The sequence below is a fragment of the Podarcis pityusensis genome, assembly GCF_964106645.2.
Source record: "Podarcis pityusensis genome assembly, chromosome: 5".
Lineage (NCBI taxonomy): Eukaryota > Metazoa > Chordata > Lepidosauria > Squamata > Lacertidae > Podarcis > Podarcis pityusensis.
Genome location: NC_138032.1, coordinates 55,638,337 through 55,657,922, shown reverse-complemented (window position 1 = coordinate 55,657,922; position 19,586 = coordinate 55,638,337). Strand labels below are relative to the sequence as shown.

Below are 19,586 nucleotides of genomic sequence, written 5' to 3'. Positions count from 1 at the left end.
GGGCTAAGTCTATAGACTTTTATTGGCATTGAACCATCTGGGGTTCCTGGGGTTTGTATTAGTGGAGAGTTAAGGCTAGCAGGCCTACAGGTTCCTTAAGCCTTTTTGGTTGTGGTTCTTCCTTGAATAGGGCTAAGAGGCAATGTGCATGGCAATATATTCTCTTGGGGCCCTGAGTCAAATTCAAAACAACTAAAACAGAAAAGAAAGGAATACAGCAGGGATGGGGAACCTCTGGTCTTCCAGATGTTGTTGTAGTCCAACTCCCATGAGTCCCAGACAGCATGGCTAATGGCCAGGAATGAGAGGAATGTAGTATAACAACATATGGAGGACCTGTATACAAGGAGAAGGGTAGGGCAGGAGGGGAACCAAACCTAACTAAGGGGAAGGGATGGAAACATTTGAGTGTCCCACAAAGAAATTCTCTGGCAGTAATCCACATGAAATGAAGCTCTTGATATTTTATCCAATACAATGCCAGCTCATGACTGCGGATCCTTCTCATAGGTTGATTTATACCTGGAGAATCCTGCCTACCACACACAACAAAGTGAAGCAGGGGTCTTGAAGGACACTGAAAAGTGTGGAACAAACAGAGAGGGTGACTTCCTGCATATACCTCCTGTGGAAGGTTGACCATCAACTATTCTTAAGATGTGCTAATGGGCTGGTCATCAGTAACAGTGCTTAATTTACCAAAACCGAGTTTTCAGAAGACCAAATTAATTTATTTTTAAAATCATTATTACTATTAAATTTTGCAAGATTCCATAACAGCATGATTATGAACAATTTGATAATTAAGACTAAGAAAGAAGAAAGCCAGCTAGACACCTATAAAAAGGTAAAGGTAAAGGACCCTTGACAGTTAAGTCCAGTTGCGAATGACTCTGGGGTTGCGGCTCTCATCTCGCTTTATTGGCTGAGGGAGCCGCTGTACAGCTTCCGGGTCATGTGGCCAGCATGACTAAGCTGCTTCTGGCAAACCAGAGCAGCGCACGGAAACGCCGTTTACCTTCCCCTATTTATCTACTTGCACTTTGACATGCTTTCGAACTGCTAGGTTAGCAGGAGCTGGGACCGAGCAACGGGAGCTCACCCCATCGCAGGTATTCAAACTGCAACCTTCTGATCGGCAAGCTCTAGGCTCAGTGGTTTAGACCACAGTGCCACCTGCGTCCCAGACACCCATAGCTCTGTTAAATAAATCAACAAAGAAGAAAAAATTTCTCAGTAAGTCCCATGCATGTTAATCTTTCATATGTAATCCAGTTCAAAGGATGTCGGTTACAAGACAAGGATAACAAGAAGAAAAACAACAGTGATGATCATCATTATACTTATATCTGAAGCTATTTACTAATTATTGATTGATCATCAAAAGTGTAAATCCATAACTCAATTCTGGTAATGAACCCTATCTTTTAGTATAGTCAATAATGTTCTGTTAACTTTACCAAGAAATCTTGTCTATGTTTTCCTTCCTGATATCTATGAAAATATGTCAGCTTAGCCATGCCTGCAAAGCGTGTTCTCCTTCATGGTGGGGGGCCGCCAGGACACTCCAAAGTTGGGGGGCGGGCTAATTGATCGTTGGCCACTGATGCGATTGGGGCTTCCCTTGTTGTTGGGGAGAAGTTAATGTTGCCATTTATTGATTGACAGCCAGAAATACTAAAACTCCTTGCACGAGGCTAGGGCTTCCTCTTTTCGCCCGTGCATCAGATTGCCCCTCCCTCCCTCCCTAGAATAGGGTTGTTCGCTTTGACCTTGCTATGCCTGTCATGGGGTCATCTGCTTTGGAGCGGGGGCCTGGTAGGAATTTTGTCCATCTGGCTGATTGGCTGGGGCCATTTGGTTTTTGCCTACTGCGTAGCAAATCGTCACAACTTGTAAGGTTGGCGGTTAGGCATTGGTTTATGGTTTGGTTGGTTGAGGGGCATGGATTGGCTGTGCCTTCCCCTCTAATGCTGCTGCTGCAAGGGATTCCGTTAAAGGACTTGGGGGCTAACTATTGCTTGTCCACTCTGTCAAGGGGGCTCGGGCCATAGCAATGAGCTCCTGGTTGCATTTGGGGTGAGGGCAGGTTCCCTGCTCCGCGTTACCCGCAAGTGCATTCCCCTATACTGACTTTCGCATCGTGCGGAATGTCAGTCTGTCCCCCATGGTGGGGGCAGATAGTCACAACCAATGCCTAAGCAACCACTCACAAATTTGTATTTTAATTATGCCAAAAATCTTAAACAAAAAATCCTGTGTGGTGTGTGAGTTATTGGGGTGGACCTGGGGACCTCGACACGCAAAAACTAATTTTGGACCATGTTTTAGCATAAGGCTGGAAGAAAAGCCTAAAAACTCAGATATTATTCAGCTCTATCTGCAGTGTTTGTATGTTTATATATTTTCTGCTCCGAATCAGAGCCATGCCTCCAAAACTAAATCCAGTCCCCCCTTTTGTTTATTTGTAAATTTGGTAACAATCAAATTTAGATCAATGAATATGGCACATTTCTGCACATCTACAAATCCAAAGTTTGGCTTCATGCTTGAGAACAGAAGGCTGAACACTGTGTTGTATTTTTTTCTAGATATGATATCACATTCAGACCTCTCCTGTCAAAAACAATGCATTCTATTAAAACTTCACATCTGTACTTAGCAGAGATGGCCAATATTAGATTTTCCTCACTCTCTGTAACTTGTTCACATCTTTACTCGTTGCTGTTAATGTCAATTGCATTTTCTTCTGTTCAATATCAAAGATCAAGTAGTTAATTACATCAGCGTAAAAGCCTTACTATCACTGGATTTAATATTGGCAGACCTAGTCAGATATTCATAATGGAGTTCTTGCAGAGAGTAAAAAATGTCACTGAAATGCAAAGGTGACTTTTGAATTTCTATCAGTTTATGCATGTGAAAGACACTGAATAGCAGAAATCTGCAAAAAAAGAAAGAAAAAGATACTCATAATTTTTCTGGCACCATCCAGCTTCTATCCCTTGTGTGGCATTGCATATTTTTACTGAGCAGGTTGAATCAATGCTGTTTTTCTTATCTGAACAGCTTACAGAGCAATTATAAGTTAACTGTTTTGGTTTGTTTTTTTTTAAATTGTTTGTCTTTGTTTGGGCAGGAAGGGCGGACTAGTAAACAAACAAATTCCCTGTTGTGCCATCTAAATCTGGTCAGGGCGGGAGTTGAGGTGGTTGTTTTACTGCTTATTTATCTCAGCAGGTATTTTTTTTAACCCAATAATTTCCCATCCGATTGACACCAGTGGGAGAGAAGCTAAGTATTGCCAGTAGCAGGCTAGGTTACTGAGGGACGGCAGGATCCAATCTGTGAGCACAGGGGACTTTTGATCCAGGGGCGGTAACAGCATGGCCATGGAATGCCTTGTTTTGGCCAATACCTCATGTGGGAACATCATTGGCAACAGATTTATTCCCATAGAGCTGTCCCGGAGAGAGGCACTTCAGCCCCATCATATTGCTCTGATGGGGTAGAAATCTTTAAATAATCATAACCCTGGGTTTATACTGCAGTTTGTTTGTAATGAGATTATGTTAACAAGTTTTTCCTTAAAGAAGAGAGGGTCAGTGTGAACTCATTTTAGTAGATTTTTGGAAATGTAGGTTTAGGAATATGTATGTTCAGTATGTTGCCAGAGTTTCAATGCTGGCTACAATCTCCCTCCACTGTTGGAGACAATATGGGAATTGCAAATGGGGGAAATGCTCTTGTGGTCAGGTCTTGCTTGTGGGCTTCCCATAGGCATCTGGTTGGCCAGGAGGGGAGCAAGATGCTGTACTGGATTGGATAGTCCCTTGGCCTTATGCTCTTATGTACATTTGGAGGTCCAGTCCAACACCATTCTGGTAACATTCAGAATCAGAAGCCATGTGCTTTCTTCTTACAGACAACGCTGACATATGAAAGAGCCCAACATCATTACATATGATCCTCCCATGTTATTTTAGTAGAATATTACTGAGAAACATCTCTGACTCTACTTCAGCAACATAACAGCTGAGTTCTCCACACTTCTTTGAACAGTGAGGAGTCCAGAGGTCAGCTCTAGGGTCAGTGTTCCATCTGCTTTCTTTCTTCTCTTGCATCACCGCTTACAGAGTAGACACTACCATACAGATAAATGGCCTATTCAAGAAAACATCTCCAGTCATTTGTTACTTCTTAGGAAACACCAATTGATCATCCTTCCACTGTTTCACCCAGGATGCTTTATGTAGCAACCACTATGATGCTGGGCTGGTTGACACCTGTCCTGAATCTGCCCCACGTGTAGAGACAGCAGTGACAACATCCCAGGACGTCCCTGCATGAAGGACCATAAAATCCTCCATTCGGTTTCGCATGTTCAGTTATTTCGGGGGGGGGGGGGGACTGGTGATCCACCACACAATCCATTGTATATTGGATTTTATTTACACCAGAGCTATTCAGACATTAGTGCCCTGTGTGGACATCCTAGAACACTGAAGGCAGGACAAGGGTAACAGGTGAGCAGGCAAGGCACTGCTTCCTCTGTCTCCTCCATGTGTATGGCTCAGATGATAGTTGTTTTCTAAATCCAGCCAAATTAATACAAGTCATGCTGCAAGTGGTTTCATTTTGCAGAAGGGTGCAATAATATGGCTGCAGTGATGCCATGAGACAATTGTGAATAAATTACGGATAATAAAATGGGAGAAAACCTCTGTTAGCATCGCACCAACTTTGTTTCAAACTGTTTCAAACTGTGTCCTTTGTATCTCCAGCATGTTTATATCTACTCAAGGGCTCAACCCTTTCTTTAGAAAACTTTGTGCTTTTCAAAGGGACTGCTGAGAGGTCGGGTCCTCATATGGGACTAATAAAGACATTGCTATGGATTTTAAATAGCTTTTTAGACTGAAGACAACACAGTTCTAAATCATTACTAACTCCTGGCGATTGACCTTAGAGGAATCAGGATGCCGTGGTTACTTTGAACACAGATATTATTCTACTGGTATGTTGACTAAATACTAACTTAATAGTTGGAAGTGGATGAACTAGAAACAAAGATTAAAGAACTATGATTTGCAGTCTTGCTTTTCACTTCCTCAGTTGGCCCAAAAGCCCCAGGAAGGGAGATTGTGAGTGGAAGAACTTGAAATGTTTGGGCTGTGGAAAACATTTTTCAGTCTAAATCTGGAAAGATATGACTGAGTTCATTTCAAAGGGAAAGGGAAAGAAGGATGAAGGACTTGATAATTGGTTTTAATTAAAAACAGTAACCTGGGCTGTATGGCAGCTTGCTAAATTGAAATTAAAAAAAATATGAAGTTGTAAAACTAATTAATCTATCTCTGAGATGCATTTGTCAGAAAATGTGTTTATACACATATAACCTGTGCATATACACAATCAAATATAGTGGTTCATACACTGTTTTCTTAACTTAAGATATAAATCCTTGCTTTCCAGGTTGCCCTCCACTTGGTCTTGAAACATTAAAAATTACTGACTTCCAGCTCCATGCTTCTACTGTAAAGCGATATGGCCTTGGGGCCCACAGAGCACGGCTAAATATTCAGGTAGGTTCACCTTTCCAACGGGTCAAGAGGATGGGATTGCTCTGCAATTTCCCCCAAAGGACACTTACAAATTTTGACCATACTGATGGCTAACATGTTTTTTGTTAATTTGTTTGTTTTAAAGAATATATGCTAGTTAATGTTGTTTCTTTACTCTGAATGTTCTGGCATTAATGTCCAAAAGAAAATTTAACACAGATGATAAAAAATGACTTTGGGAACTATCAGCAGGGAGGTTTACAAAAGTTAAACAAGTTGCTTTTGGCTTCCTGTTTCCGGTGTGCCAAGAACAGAGCTTCTCCTACTAACATGGGAGAAAGACAGACAGAGATAATCAGATAATGATAGGGTTGGAAGAGGAACCAGTCTCTCATCCGCAGTTTGCCTGGTGGTCTGGCACTCACTTCCCCATGGAATGTGAGGGCAGGCAAAGGCACTGGATGCAAGGAGCACTCTGGCTGCCACAACCCCCACCCCCACTCCGCTCCCGTTCTTGGAAGCACAGATCATCCTGTTAATTGGACTTTAATTGGAGTAAACTACAGGCACATGCCAGAGACAATGAGATAAGAAACTGCAAAAACAACCCAGCTACAAGGATGTGAAAGGTTTGGATTGAGATTTCATTTGGTGAAAGAGACGATGTGAGGAGGAGAGCCCATGGTTTGCTTACTTAAGGTTTTTCTTGACATTTATGATATGACAAACCCCCACCCCAGAATGCAAGTTTTATTAAATAATATCTGCACAAGTGAGGATGGAGAAAATTGGAATATTGTATGGATTTTAACAAAACTGTAACTGTGTGTGAGAGAGAAAGGAACTGAGAGGGAAGGGGGGAAGAAATGCTATGCTTTGAAAATATAGAGCAAAATCCTCCCTAACCTCCATTATCCACAAAGGAATGTGTTTGAGATAAATGGCCATAAATGAGCTGCAGGGAGGAAAGGAGTCTACCAGCTGTGAGAGTAAAGGATACAACATTATATATGGATGGGAAAACATCATGGAAAAAATTGTCACACACAGGAAAGAATAAGGATTACAGCTAAAGTTCCTCACTTGAAACTTCATAAATTACCTATTATACCAACACGAATTGTAGCTGTTCCCATCTGAATGGAATGGAATGGAATTATTAAAATTTTGGAATGCAGAAAAAATGTAGAAGGATGAACTCATCAACTCTAGTATGTGAGGGGGCCAGTTTAATTAAATTGTATAATTTGACATTTGAATAATTATAATTGAATAATTGACATTAATAATTATATTAATTGGATAAAAATGGTACTGTTATAATGAGACTATTATTGGAATGATATTGGGAATTTATTTATTTTTAAATTGCTCTTGGCATGAGATTTAAAGGTTTTCTAGAGTCGGTGGAAGAAGAGTGGAAGAAATTCAAAGATTATCTACAGAAATATTGTAAAATTAATGAATGTTAGTATGATGTTGGATAGAAATTAAGTGGTTTCCAGCTGTAATGCTTTAAGGGAATATGAAAAAAGGGTTATAAATAGGTAAAAATCTAATGCTATTATTTCTAAGATCAAGGATTAGGATAATTAAAGAGGGTAAGGATTTGCTGAACCAACAGATTGAAGTGGAATACAAAAAAAGGAGGTATGAGGAGGTCCGGGAAACAAGCTAATGGAAAATAAGTAATGGAAAATCTGTGTGTTTTTAACCATTTTTATTTTGTATTTTTGTTATTTTTTTCTTTTTTATTGTAATATTTTAAAAAATCTTAATAAATAACTTATTTAAAAAAAAGAGATTTAAAGGCTTTCTGGTTCCAAAGTGTACTCCCATAATAATGGCAATACTAATATGTTGTTGTTGTTTAGTCGTTTAGTCGTGTCCGACTCTTCGTGACCCCATGGACCAGAGCATGCCAGGCACTCCTGTCTTCCACTCCCTCCCGCAGTTTGGTCAAACTCATGCTGGTAGCTTCGAGAACACTATCCAACCATCTCATCCTCTGTCATCCCCTTCTCCTTGTGCCCTCCATCTTTCCCAACATCAGGGTCTTTTCCAGGGAGTCTTCTCTTCTCATGAGGTGGCCAAAGTATTGGAGCCTCAGCTTCAGGATCTGTCCTTCCAGTGAGCACTCAGGGCTGATTTCCTTCAGAATGGATAGGTTTGATCTTCTTGCAGTCCATGGGACTCTCAAGAGTCTCCTCCAGCACCATAATTCAAAAGCATCAATTCTTCGGCCATCAGCCTTCTTTATAGTCCAGCTTTCACTTCCATACATCACTACTGGGAAAACCATAGCTTTTACTATACGGACCTTTGTTGGCAAGGTGATGTCTCTACTTTTTAAGATGCTAATATAGCTACTGATAAAAACTTCAAGGAGACTCTATGTAGCCCACATATGCTATAATAAGCTACAGGTGGGTTAACTCCACCGGTATGTGGACGTCTCAGCTTTAAGTCACTTTTTAGAATGAGGATCCTCAATTCAAAGCCTACTGAAACATTCACATTCTAGACTTGACCTATTGTTTCTCTTCTGTGTGAGGTCAGTAGCCACAACACTATCATTTCCCATAGGATAGAGATTTTATCCAGTCTCTGTTCAGCAGTCTCTGTTGCTTCTGACTTCTAGTTTTATCTCTCTCTCTCTCTCTCTCTCTCTCTCTCTCTCTCTCTTTCTATATATATATATATATATATATATATTAAATCCTGTCACTCAGGAGCACATGTTGATAAATGGCACTCAAGTTCATAATCCATGGCAGTGTTTAATCATTTGAGTTTATCTGTTTGGCTTTTCCTGTTCAGACATTGCCTATTTTCTGTGATATAACTTTATCTGCAATGGACATGCCCAGTAATGCTAGAGTCCCACTCTTCCTGCTATGTGGCAGCCAGATAACCAGGTGCTAAATCTCATAATTCTGATCAACCATTCATGTGGTGCACCATGACTGACAGTTTGTGTCAATGGGAGATTTTTTGCTACTCTTTTCTTTATCCTTTCCATTTAAGATCATTCTGGTCTCAAATCAATCATTTCCAAGTCGCTTCGAACTGGGGGGGGGGGGGGCATTTCTAGATTTTCCATTCCCTTAGGTTTGTCCTTGCCAGTTTTGCCACTTTATGATAGCTACTATTTTAGAAGCTTAGGAAAAGTGTAATAAAATTGCCCAACGAAGAAATCACTCAAACTCATCACATAAACATGATTACAATGTACAGGAAACTTGTGTACATAAAGGAAACCATCTTTAAGTCTTTCACTGTACGATTGTCAGCAGAATTTAAAATCAAATGCACAGCATTTGTAAAAAGAACAAAGAGCCTGGTAGCACATTAAAGGCCAGCAAATGTATTGTGACACCAGCTTTCATGTGCTCCCAGAGCCCACTTAGTCAGATGTATGGAGTGTTGTCCCCAGGTGCCAGATACCCAATATACGTACGAAGAAGGGAGAGCGAGCCATTGAGTTGGCTGATTAGGAGGACCAGTTGCAGTATGCTGAGAGACATCCTTAGTTCTTCTTTGCTATTTATATTGACGATGACAGCAAGAAACGTGTAATTTTGCTGAGTGTTTGTGGAGCAAAGACATCTGGCTTGATTAGAAGCTTGGTAGCACCTGAAAACCCCTGCATCAAATCATTTAAGGAGCTAATTGGGATTGTTTCAATCATCACAATTCCATGCCATCAGAGATTGTGCAATGCTTTAAACTTCTCACTTTAAGCTTCCTTTAGAACTGTCCTGCCTATCAGAGGAGCATTGTGGTTTTGATGACACCTTGAGCCATGCAGAGATGATGATGATGATGATGATGATAATTTATTATTTATACCCCACCCATCTGGCTGGGTTTTCCCAGCCACTCTGGGCGGCTTCCAACAGAATATTAAAATACAATAGTCTATTAAACATTAAAAGTTTCCCAGCACTGCCTTCAGATGTCTTCTAAAAGTCTGGTAGTTGTTTTTCTCTTTGACATCTGGTGGGAGGGCGTTCCACAGGGCGGGTGCCACTACCGAGAAGGCCCTCTGCCTGGTTCCCTGTAACTTGGCTTCTCGGAATGAGGGAACTGCCAGAAGGCCCTTGGTACTGGACCTCAGTGCCCGGGCCGAATGATGGGGGTGGAGACGCTCCTTCAGGTATACTGGACCGAGGCCGTTTAGGGCTTTAAAAGTGAGCACCAACACTTTGAATTGTGCCCAGAAATGTACTGGGAGCCAATGTAGGTCTTTCAAGACCGGTGTTATGTGGTCTCAGCGGCTGCTCCCAGTCACCAGTCTAGCTGCTGCTAGACTGGGATTTTGGGTCAATGAAGAGGTGTTTCTTGGGGGCGGGGGTAGACTCTAGTTTATTGTTAAGAAAGCTCAGGATATTGCACAGTGCATGGTAGCAACAGCTCTGCTTGCTTTAGATTTGCAGGGATCCTCTAAGCACTCCAAAGATGCCTAGTTTTTGTGCATAATTGTCCAATACAACATTAGATTAAAAGAGCTCCAGGTAAACAGAGATGTACCATCCATCGTGCATGATGGCTTCCTGTGCCTCAGCCTTCTTCAACCTGGTGCCCTTTACTATGTGTTGTTGAACTATAGCTTCCATCAGCCCCAGCCAGTATGGCCACTGGTCAGGGATGATTGAATTGTAGTCCAAGCCATCTGAAGAATGTATTGACCAGCTTACATAATTCTGTTCTCATTTCTGTTTTGCATCCCACAAATTTATTATTTTTGTTCTGATTCTTTTAAGTCCAAGGATATAGCACGGGGCTTTAGCAGTAAAAGATAGGTAGAAATGTGTGTCTAGGGAAAGGAGAATTCTTGTAAAAATGTGTATAATGTGTACTAAAATGTGTTTATTGGGATAAATTGGCACTAAAATACTGGCAGATTTTAATCAGGATTTTTCTCTCCCCCCCCCCCATTTTTTAAAAAAGCAAGTTGCTGAGAAACTACAGAAAACTGAATTTAACTTTGAAAAATGTGAGAGAAAGGCAGTTCTAACTCTCCAGTCTTGACAACTATCTTAAACATGGCTCCATGTTCCCCGCCTTGACTTATCAGTCTTGACAAAAAATGAAGTAAACAATATTTTCATGTTCTCATTGTTTGTGTATTTTTTTAAAAAACAACAACAACAACTCAAAATGTATCTATTCATATTTATAAAGACAGCTTTGCCTTCTTTTCAGGCAGGTGTTAATGAAAATGATTTTTATGATGGTGCTTGGTGTGCAGGACGAAATGATCCGTACCAGTGGATTGAAGTTGATGCTCGGAGATTAACAAAGTTCACAGGAGTTATCACGCAAGGAAGGAATTCTCTCTGGCTGTAAGTGCATGGATTCTTTCTGACTTTCTACAGAAAACCCAGAAATTTGGGTGATAGTTTTGTGCTATATAAAAACAGGACTGGAGGAGAAATTAGATTCAGAACATATAAAGCCAAATGTACCACATTCATACTTTCTGGAGCAAGATGTAAATTGAAATACTGCCATCATTCAAAATTCACACTTCTCTGAATGTTGCAATGCAGTTCTCTCGCCAAGTAATGTGTACAAAAATCCTTATACTTTATTAAGGTACGGTTTGCATTAAAATGCATAAAGTGAAAATAACACAGAAAATGCATTGCTTTAGAAAGAATGGCTTTTAAAAATGTGTGCATTAGGCAAAATTGCAAACAAAAATGTGGATATTAGGAGAAATGAAAATGCTGGTAAATATTCCCAAGGACTTTTTAAAGGATCTAGGAGTCTTGGTTGACCACAAACTTGACATGAGCCAACAGTGTGACGCGGCAGCTAAAAAAGCCAATGCAATTCTGGGCTGCATCAATAGGAGTATAGCATCTAGATCAAGGGAAGTAATAGTGCCACTGTATTCTGCTCTGGTCAGACCTCACCTGGAGTACTGTGTCCAGTTCTGGGCACCACAGTTCAAGAAGGACACTGACAAACTGGAACGTGTCCAGAGGAGGGCAACCAAAATGGTCAAAGGCCTGGAAACGATGCCTTATGAGGAACGGCTAAGGGAGCTGGGCATGTTTAGCCTGGAGAAGAGGAGGTTAAGGGGTGATATGATAGCCATGTTCAAATATATAAAAGGATGTCACATAGAAGAGGGAGAAAGGTTGTTTTCTGCTGCTCCAGAGAAGCGGACACGGAGCAATGGATCCAAACTACAAGAAAGAAGATTCCACCTATACATTAGGAAGAACTTCCTGACAGTAAGAGCTGTTCGACAGTGGAATTTGCTGCCAAGGAGTGTGGTGGAGTCTCCTTCTTTGGAGGTCTTTAAGCAGAGGCTTGACAACCATATGTCAGGAGTGCTCTGATGGTGTTTCCTGCTTGGCAGGGGGTTGGACTCGATGGCCCTTGTGGTCTCTTCCAACTCTATGATTCTATGATTCTATAAATGGGGGTGGGGGTGGGTGGGAATCACAAGCTGATGCAGCAATGTGGAGAACTAACTTTAAGTTTGGAAAAATGAGAAACTGAGAGAAACTGAAATTGACAGATTCGCAAACCTAATAAAAAGTCAATAGCATGCATAATAATGATACCGACATAATTAAACGCAAGAGAAATAAGCCTTGTTCATAATGTGCAAGGGAAAGACAATATTTTAAAACAACCAACACTACTTCCCATCATGTACAGAAGTTCCTCAACTCTGGCTTCTGGGATTTGTTAGCAAATGCTCTTGACAGGTTGCTAAGTTGGGACTGATTATTCTCTTTCACTCATGTTGACTGGAGCTTAACTTGAGAGAAATAGGAAGGACAGACAGGGCTAATTTAGCCTGTTGGCTGGAGATTGCCCACCACTGCTCTGTCTCTTTGGGAAAGTACATTTAATTAATATTAATTAATATTCTGGTAATGTGGCTGTCCCATGATTTTATAAACTTTCATAGGCACCACACAAACACAAAAGCACCTTCACTCATTCACTCAATCAATCAATCAATCAATCAATCAATCACACACACCTCTTTTGCTACTGGCTACAACAGAATGCCTCTTCCAGGTCTTATTTCAGTTGGCGAAGGGCAGAGGAAAGGTGTTTGTGGGTGCATGTGCAACCATGGGCCTTACATTGGTGACCCTTGTAGTGAAGCACACCACTGCCAGGTGCTTCAAATGGGAGGAAGGCAGTGTTGGCTCCATTGCAGGCATCTGACTTCAGGGCACTGAACTTTTCCCAGTTGCTGTAGAAAGAGAAGGAGGAGGCAGCAGGAGCATTCGTAAGCAAAAGAGTAAGTGGAAAGATGGGCAGGGAAGGGCAGGATCTTTCTCTGAACCACTGTTTGATTGGCTGGTGAGTCTGTCCATCTGTTCAGTGGTGAACTGTGCTTACAGTTCACTGAGCCTACCTTTTATGATCCAGCTGACTTCACCCTTAGTTAATCGAGTTTGTATACACAGAAAAAGGGATTTCAATTCATGTTCAACTCTTATTCTTCTGCAAACTTTTACCTCACTGCTTTTCTGATGTGGATAATTCAGGCCACACAATGAAGTTCCTACCTGCCATGTATTTATGGAACAAGCCTGGAATCGCGGTAAACAAAAGATCCTGAGTCTGTAGCCAAACTGCTTCTACCAGCCTGCTCTAGGCATGATCACGGCTTACTTTCCTGTTTTAGAAGGCAGGGACATTTTGCACTACTTGTAGCAATTGGGATACATTCCGCTTTTTGAGGAACACTTTCATAGCTTGGTGTTTGTGTACAATCTTGTGGCTTTTAGGATAAGCCCTCCAGTGCTTAGCACTATCTAGTTAGCATTTGCTAGCAAGCATCACACAGATCTTCCTGACTTTCTGCTAGGCCAAGAATCAGATTACCATTTTCATCTAATGTTATTACTATTAATGCTGTCAATGCACTTTCAAAGCTAGTTGCCTTTGCTGTTGAGTTGAAGAGTCATGCACTATACCCTTTTCTTGTGAGCCTGCTCCAGTGAAACTAAAACAAAGTCAAGAGAAAGGTCTGGATGATATATTCTAACTGTTTCCCCAGAGCAGATGTTGTTGCTTACTGTCAAGCAGAGCTGTTAAGATCTGTCATGTCAGTGCAAGTGGTTATTTATTATGACTTCTGCTCTGGAGCATGAGTACCAAAAAAGTGAAGACATCCATGATATTAAGTGCTCAGAAGTTGTTTGTGTTATCCTTCCACAAGAATTTGTTAGGGTTTGGTAACACAAACATTCCTGGGAATTGGTTATGTTTTTTTCTCCGTGCCCAATGGCATTTTAAAAGAGACATTCATCTTGTGCAGAGGTGTGGAATGAATGTTTCTCTAGTGCAGGGATATACCACAACTCCCACCATTCCTGGCCATTGACTGTGGCTGTCCTGAAGCACCTGGAAGCTGAAGGGGCAGTCACCTAACCTACTTCTCATTGCCAGCTGGTGCAAGAGGATGTGGGAATAGTGTGCCCTTTGGGTGCTGGAGCCCTTGTGCACCTAAATACAGATCCACTCAACCAGTGGGGGACTCCTTTTGGTTGAGTAAGTGATGAAAGGCATGGATTGGCTCTCTTCAATCTGGCTCTTTTGAGCCAGGGCAGTATTGTTCAGAGGCAGAAAGCAGGGAGGCTGTTCCTATGTCTTCTTTCAGGATAGTTACATTTGTCAATGTTTGCTGCAGATCGCCAAGTTAGTGTGCATGGCCCCTTTAGATTTATTTGAAATATGTACAAACCAGGAAATATTTAGAGCTATCATACCACCAAAAAAAAATTGATCAACCTACATCAAAATGCAGAAAATGTGGTGCTGTGGTCACCAACTCTCAGCCTAACCTACCTCACAGGGTTCTTCGGAGGATAAAACAAGGAGAGGGAGAATGATGTATCCCACCTTGAGCCCCTTGGAAGGAAGTTGGAATATAAGTGTACCAAGAAATAAAACTAAAATTTAAAAACCATTTATTTTCTTTTTTAAAAAAATCTGACAACAAATTCCTATCAGGGAATAGGCTCCTATTTCTAGGAAGACTACAGAAAGAAAGAAAAAATATTTTAGCATACAATGGAAAGTCCTGGTCATTGGTGTCTTATTTTTCAGGGGAGGCATGTTCAACAGCTCAGGTTCCACTGCACTCAAGGCTCTGGGGCAAAAAGTCACAGAGGAAACCTCTGGCACATGCAGTACCAGAAGGAGGGCCTGCAGAGATGACCATAGTGATCGAGCAGGGAAACAGAGAATCTTGCTCTTGATTACTTTAGGGCTCTGTATACCAACAACAGAATCCTGAACTTGGTCTGGTGGCATATTGGCAGCCAGTGCAGTTTCCTCAGCCCCAGTGTCGCATGCTGACAGAAGGCAGTGCCAGCCACAAGTGGCACTGCCCAGTTCTGCACTAGCTGCAGCTTCTGGACATAAAGGTAGCCCAACATAGAGTACATAGAAATAATCCATTGTCAAGGTCACCTGTGCATGGGCCACTGTAGACAAGCTATCTCTTTCCAGGAATGGTCATTGCTTGCATATCAGCTGAAGCTGGTAAAAAGCATCTCTAGCCCCTGAGGCCACTTGAGCATCCAAGGAAAACAGTGGGTTGTGGATTACTCTCAAACTATGTACTTATCCCTTCAGAGGGAGTGTAACCCCCTCAGAATGGGTAATCGGCTTATATACTAGACTGTGGAACCACTCACCTACAGGGCCTATCTCTTGACAGGATTTGGTTTCAGTTTATTGGCCCTCATCCAGCCCACCACACAGTCAAGACACTTTATAACCATAACTCTGCCTCATGTCTTCACTCTAATGTGTGTGTTGGGCCGGGAGGAGCAAAACTATATATTTGGCTGGGGAAAGAAGCTTTGTTTCACATATTATAACTTTCCAAGCATAGATTAGAGCTTTCTTTCCTATTATTACACTCACCCAAAACATATTTTCCCAGATGCAAGTTGCTGATTTCAGTTTTATTCCAAGTAAGTATGTTTAGCATTGTAGCCTCAATCAAAATACTAATTTAAGATGCTTAAACAAAAACACTTATGGTCTATAGAGTGCTGATTAAAATGAAGCTTTTTTTATTCAGACTAATGAACAATAATGGGAAATCTTCCTGATTAGACCTGGAGAATTATGTTGTGTGCTGGTTTGCCTTCAACAGCCACATGTCAGGAGACATTTCCCCTGAGATGTAGTTAAATGTCCCGTTAAAAGAACATGCCTGACATCCAGTTGTTAAAGGAGCTATTAGCCATTTAAGAGGCTATGTGGTGCCTCCATGGTCAGAGACAGTATTCTTCTGAATACCAGTTTATGAGAAAGTTGGGGGGGGGGGAACTATTGACGTAACACAAATACCAGCTGACAGTTTTAATTAAGAGCTGAAACTATTCATCACCACCTAAGCTGGGGTTATTACCTAGGTAAGAAGAGCTTTTACTGGTCTTGTCTGTGTGGTGCTTCTGCTTTTTCCCTTTAGGGATGTACCGGTATTTGTGCAACAGTAGACATAAAGAGAAGAGAACAAAATATGGTCTGAAGCTCAACATAAAAAAAACCTAAGATTATGGCCACTGGTCCCATCATCTCCTGGCAAATAGAAGGGGAAGAAATGGAGGCGGTGAGAGATTTTGCTTTTTTGGGTTCCATGATCACTGCAGATGGTGACAGCAGTCACGAAATTAAAAGATGCCTGCTTCTTGGGAAAAAAGCAATGACAAACCTAGACAGCATCTTAAAAAGCAGAGACATCACCTTGCCAACAAAGGTCGGTATAGCTAAAGCTATAGTTTTCCCAGTAGTGATGTATGGAAGTGAGAGCTGGACTATAAAGAAGGCTGATCGCTGAAGAATTGATGCTTTTGAATTATGGTGCTGGAGGAGACTCTTGAGAGTCCCATGGACTGCAAGAAGATCAAACCTATCCATTCTTAAGGAAATCAGCCCTGAGTGCTCACTGGAAGGACAGATCCTGAAGCTGAGGCTCCAATAATTTGGCCACCTCATGAGAAGAGAAGACTCCCTGGAAAAGACCCTGATGTTGGGAAAGATGGAGGGCACAAGGAGAAGGGGATGACAGAGGATAAGATGGTTGGATAGTGTTCTCGAAGCTACCAGCATGAGTTTGACCAAACTGCGGGAGGCAGTGCAAGACAAAAGTGCCTGGCGTGCTCTGGTCCATGGGGTCACGAAGAGTCGGACACGACTAAACAACAAGACATAAAGCATTGCAACAGCCAAAGTATTACTTCATTCGACTTGAATGCTGAGGCCTTTATTTTCACCATAATTCAGTGGTGGATTTAATTCAGTGCTCATATATTTCACACTGGCTGTTCTTTTTTTTCCCTTTTCTTTTTAAAAAATCTGTCTGGAAGTGTCATGCTAGAGCTGGCACAGGGGAGCTGCCTTTTCAGCAGCTGCATCACTGCTGCTTATGGGGATGGAACAAAGGAAACTCCCTGTGTTGCAAAAACAGGACTTATAAACAATCACAGGCATGTTGCCTGCGATTGTTTATAGCTTATGGGGATGGTGCAGGATCAGGTCAAAGAATAGGCAAGGCATGGGACTGTGCAGTAGCACTAGACTGGCTCTGGCAGTGTACCTGCACAGCTCCAACCTTGACCCTCCCTTGGTCCTGTCCTGTCCAGGTAAGCAGGTAAGCATCCTGCTGTCAGGAGGACATTTGTGCAACCCTTCCCTCCCTTTCCATTGCCAGACGCTCCTGAGCTTCAGAGATAATTGGACACTTATTGTTTAAATACTGACTACCTGGTTGGCTTTGGGATGAGGTTGTTCTATAGGTTATTCAATGCTGCAACATTGGAAAGAAAACTGGATGCCATCCAAATATTGTACATTATGCAGCAATTTCTTTCTTTCTCTTTCTTTCTTTCTTTCTTTCTTTCTTTCTTTCTTTCTTTCTTTTTTTTTTCTTTCTTTCTTCAAATAAATGTGTTTACTTGAAAACTTAAGAAAGTGCATTTAAGAAATTCTATGTGTATGTGTGTGCGTGCACACACAAACACACACACAGTTTCTATTGTCTTTCCAGCAATGGCACTTTGCCAGAGGATAGCTACATTCTTTTATAAGAGGCATTCATTTCCCAGTCAGATACTCAATGCTTGCTGGTGGCTCCACGAAGCTGCTAACAGACATCAATAATGGCCACGTGCCAAAAAGCCTTTCCAGCAGGAGGTTAAACCTGAGGAGGCTGTCTAGAAAAATAAAAAGAAGGCACCAATGAGAACCAGACATGCAACCTGGCTTGCAGAAATGAATGCATTTTAAACTTGGAAGGGGGACTTCCGGGGGCGGCGCGAACGGCAATGGCGGTCCTCTTCTGAACGGGAGAGGAGGCTCCGCAGACATCGGGTCGTCCGCTACGGCGAAGCGGAGACCCATTTCGGAAAACCCCAGGCAGCAAGAACCTGGGGTCTTGAGGCTCGGCGGGCGCCTTGAGCGACCCTCCAAGCGCTAAAGGAACCCCGTAAGGGGCTCCGGAGCGCGGAGGGGGGTTGCGGCGCTGAGAGCTGCTTCACAGTCTGTGGAGCGAAGCCGCGCTGCTGCTGCCGGTGAGCGCTGATCCCTTTTCCTGTCAAATTACGGATCCGGACGAAAAGCAACTAATTTGTGAGTAAAAGACTGAATCACTTGAAATTAGAGACTTTAAAGGAAAAACCTAAATTGGCTTGAACTTGGCTGAAAGCGGAGAGACGTGGAAACAGGAAGTCCGTCTTCCGCAGCCATTGAACTTGAAAAAAGCAATCAGCTGGAGGAGTGGAGGCTAAAAGAAAGAGACTCTAAACTTTACAGATCTAAGCATCTATTGAACTTGCATTCTAAAGTAAAGACTTTAAGCTAAAGATTTGGGATTATTACTTGCACTTGACTTTCCTCCTTTTATTGGATTACAAACTAGAAGGTGAAACCCAGAGTCAGGAGCTGCCTGAGCATTAAGAGATTGAGCTGTCAGCACTGCAGATTTGGATACTGTATATTGGAACTTGCAACAATCTGAGGGTATTGAGACCTTTTAAATTTGAAACATTCTTTTTGGAGATAAATAAGCACTGTCTGTAACAAAGTGACCATTTATAAGCTCTGCTAAATATTTGTATCTGAAGGTTCTTGGACATTAAATTAGACTCTGAAAGACATTTTAAGCTCCCTCTAGAGGATTGGATTAAAACAGTGACTTTACATGTACATTTTACTTTCGATTCCCTTGTTGTTTGCTTGCTCTGGGCCTTTCCATTCCCATGGGAATAACTCAGTGTGACCTTGACTGATAGATAACGTTGGAATGAGTGGCACAAGAAAAAGAGGGAGAGTTAGACAAACAACTTTAACAACTTTAACCTCAGCCTCGCAGACACGTAGATCATCTGTACCTACTTTGCCCTCAGAAGTAGAAGTTGAAGAAGTTGCCTTGTCACAGGCAAAAGAGGGAGAGGGGGAAGCAGAGCAGTTACAATTGGAAGATATGGCCTCAGGAGTATCTGTTTCTGTTCTAGACAAAATTTTTGAAAAATTGGAAGCTTTGGACAAGAAAGTAGATGTGCAAACAGCAAAGATTGATAAAAATACAGAATGTCTAAATAAACTAACTATACAAGTGGTACAGAATACACAAGCAATTGGACAGTTAACGGAGGCCTCAGCAGAAAATCGGAAATTGGCTGAGGACACCAGACAAAAATTGGAAAATTTAGAGCAAGAGGTAAGACCACTCACTAAACAAGTTGGGGAACATCAGATTTATCTTTCTATGATAGAATTGCGAAATCGTGAGAATAATTTGAGGATTAGATCTTTACAAGAGGCAGAAGAAGGAAATCTAACTGAGTTTTTGACCAAAGAATTCTCCAAGTTCTGGAATTTGGAAGAAAAGGACTTTAAAATTGTGTCAGCTTTCAGACTTGGAAGATTCATAAAGAAGGAGAGGCCCAGAGACTGTTTGATAACATTGAGATCAAAGGAGGAAAGGGATAAGATCTTGGGCCTACATTTCGTAAAATC

General features: G+C 41.7%; 1 protein-coding gene across 1 annotated transcript in view; it reads left to right on the top strand.

Moving 5' to 3' along the window:
* The window catches only part of CPXM2 (carboxypeptidase X, M14 family member 2), a 77,697-nt gene that overhangs the window by 20,865 nt on the left and 37,246 nt on the right, over nucleotides 1-19,586 (top strand). Inside the window, exons 3-4 of the mRNA XM_081005227.1 lie at nucleotides 5,476-5,585; nucleotides 10,773-10,912. Of these exons, the coding sequence (XP_080861353.1) occupies nucleotides 5,476-5,585; nucleotides 10,773-10,912 (250 nt within the window). The remainder of the gene's footprint in view (nucleotides 1-5,475; nucleotides 5,586-10,772; nucleotides 10,913-19,586) is intronic.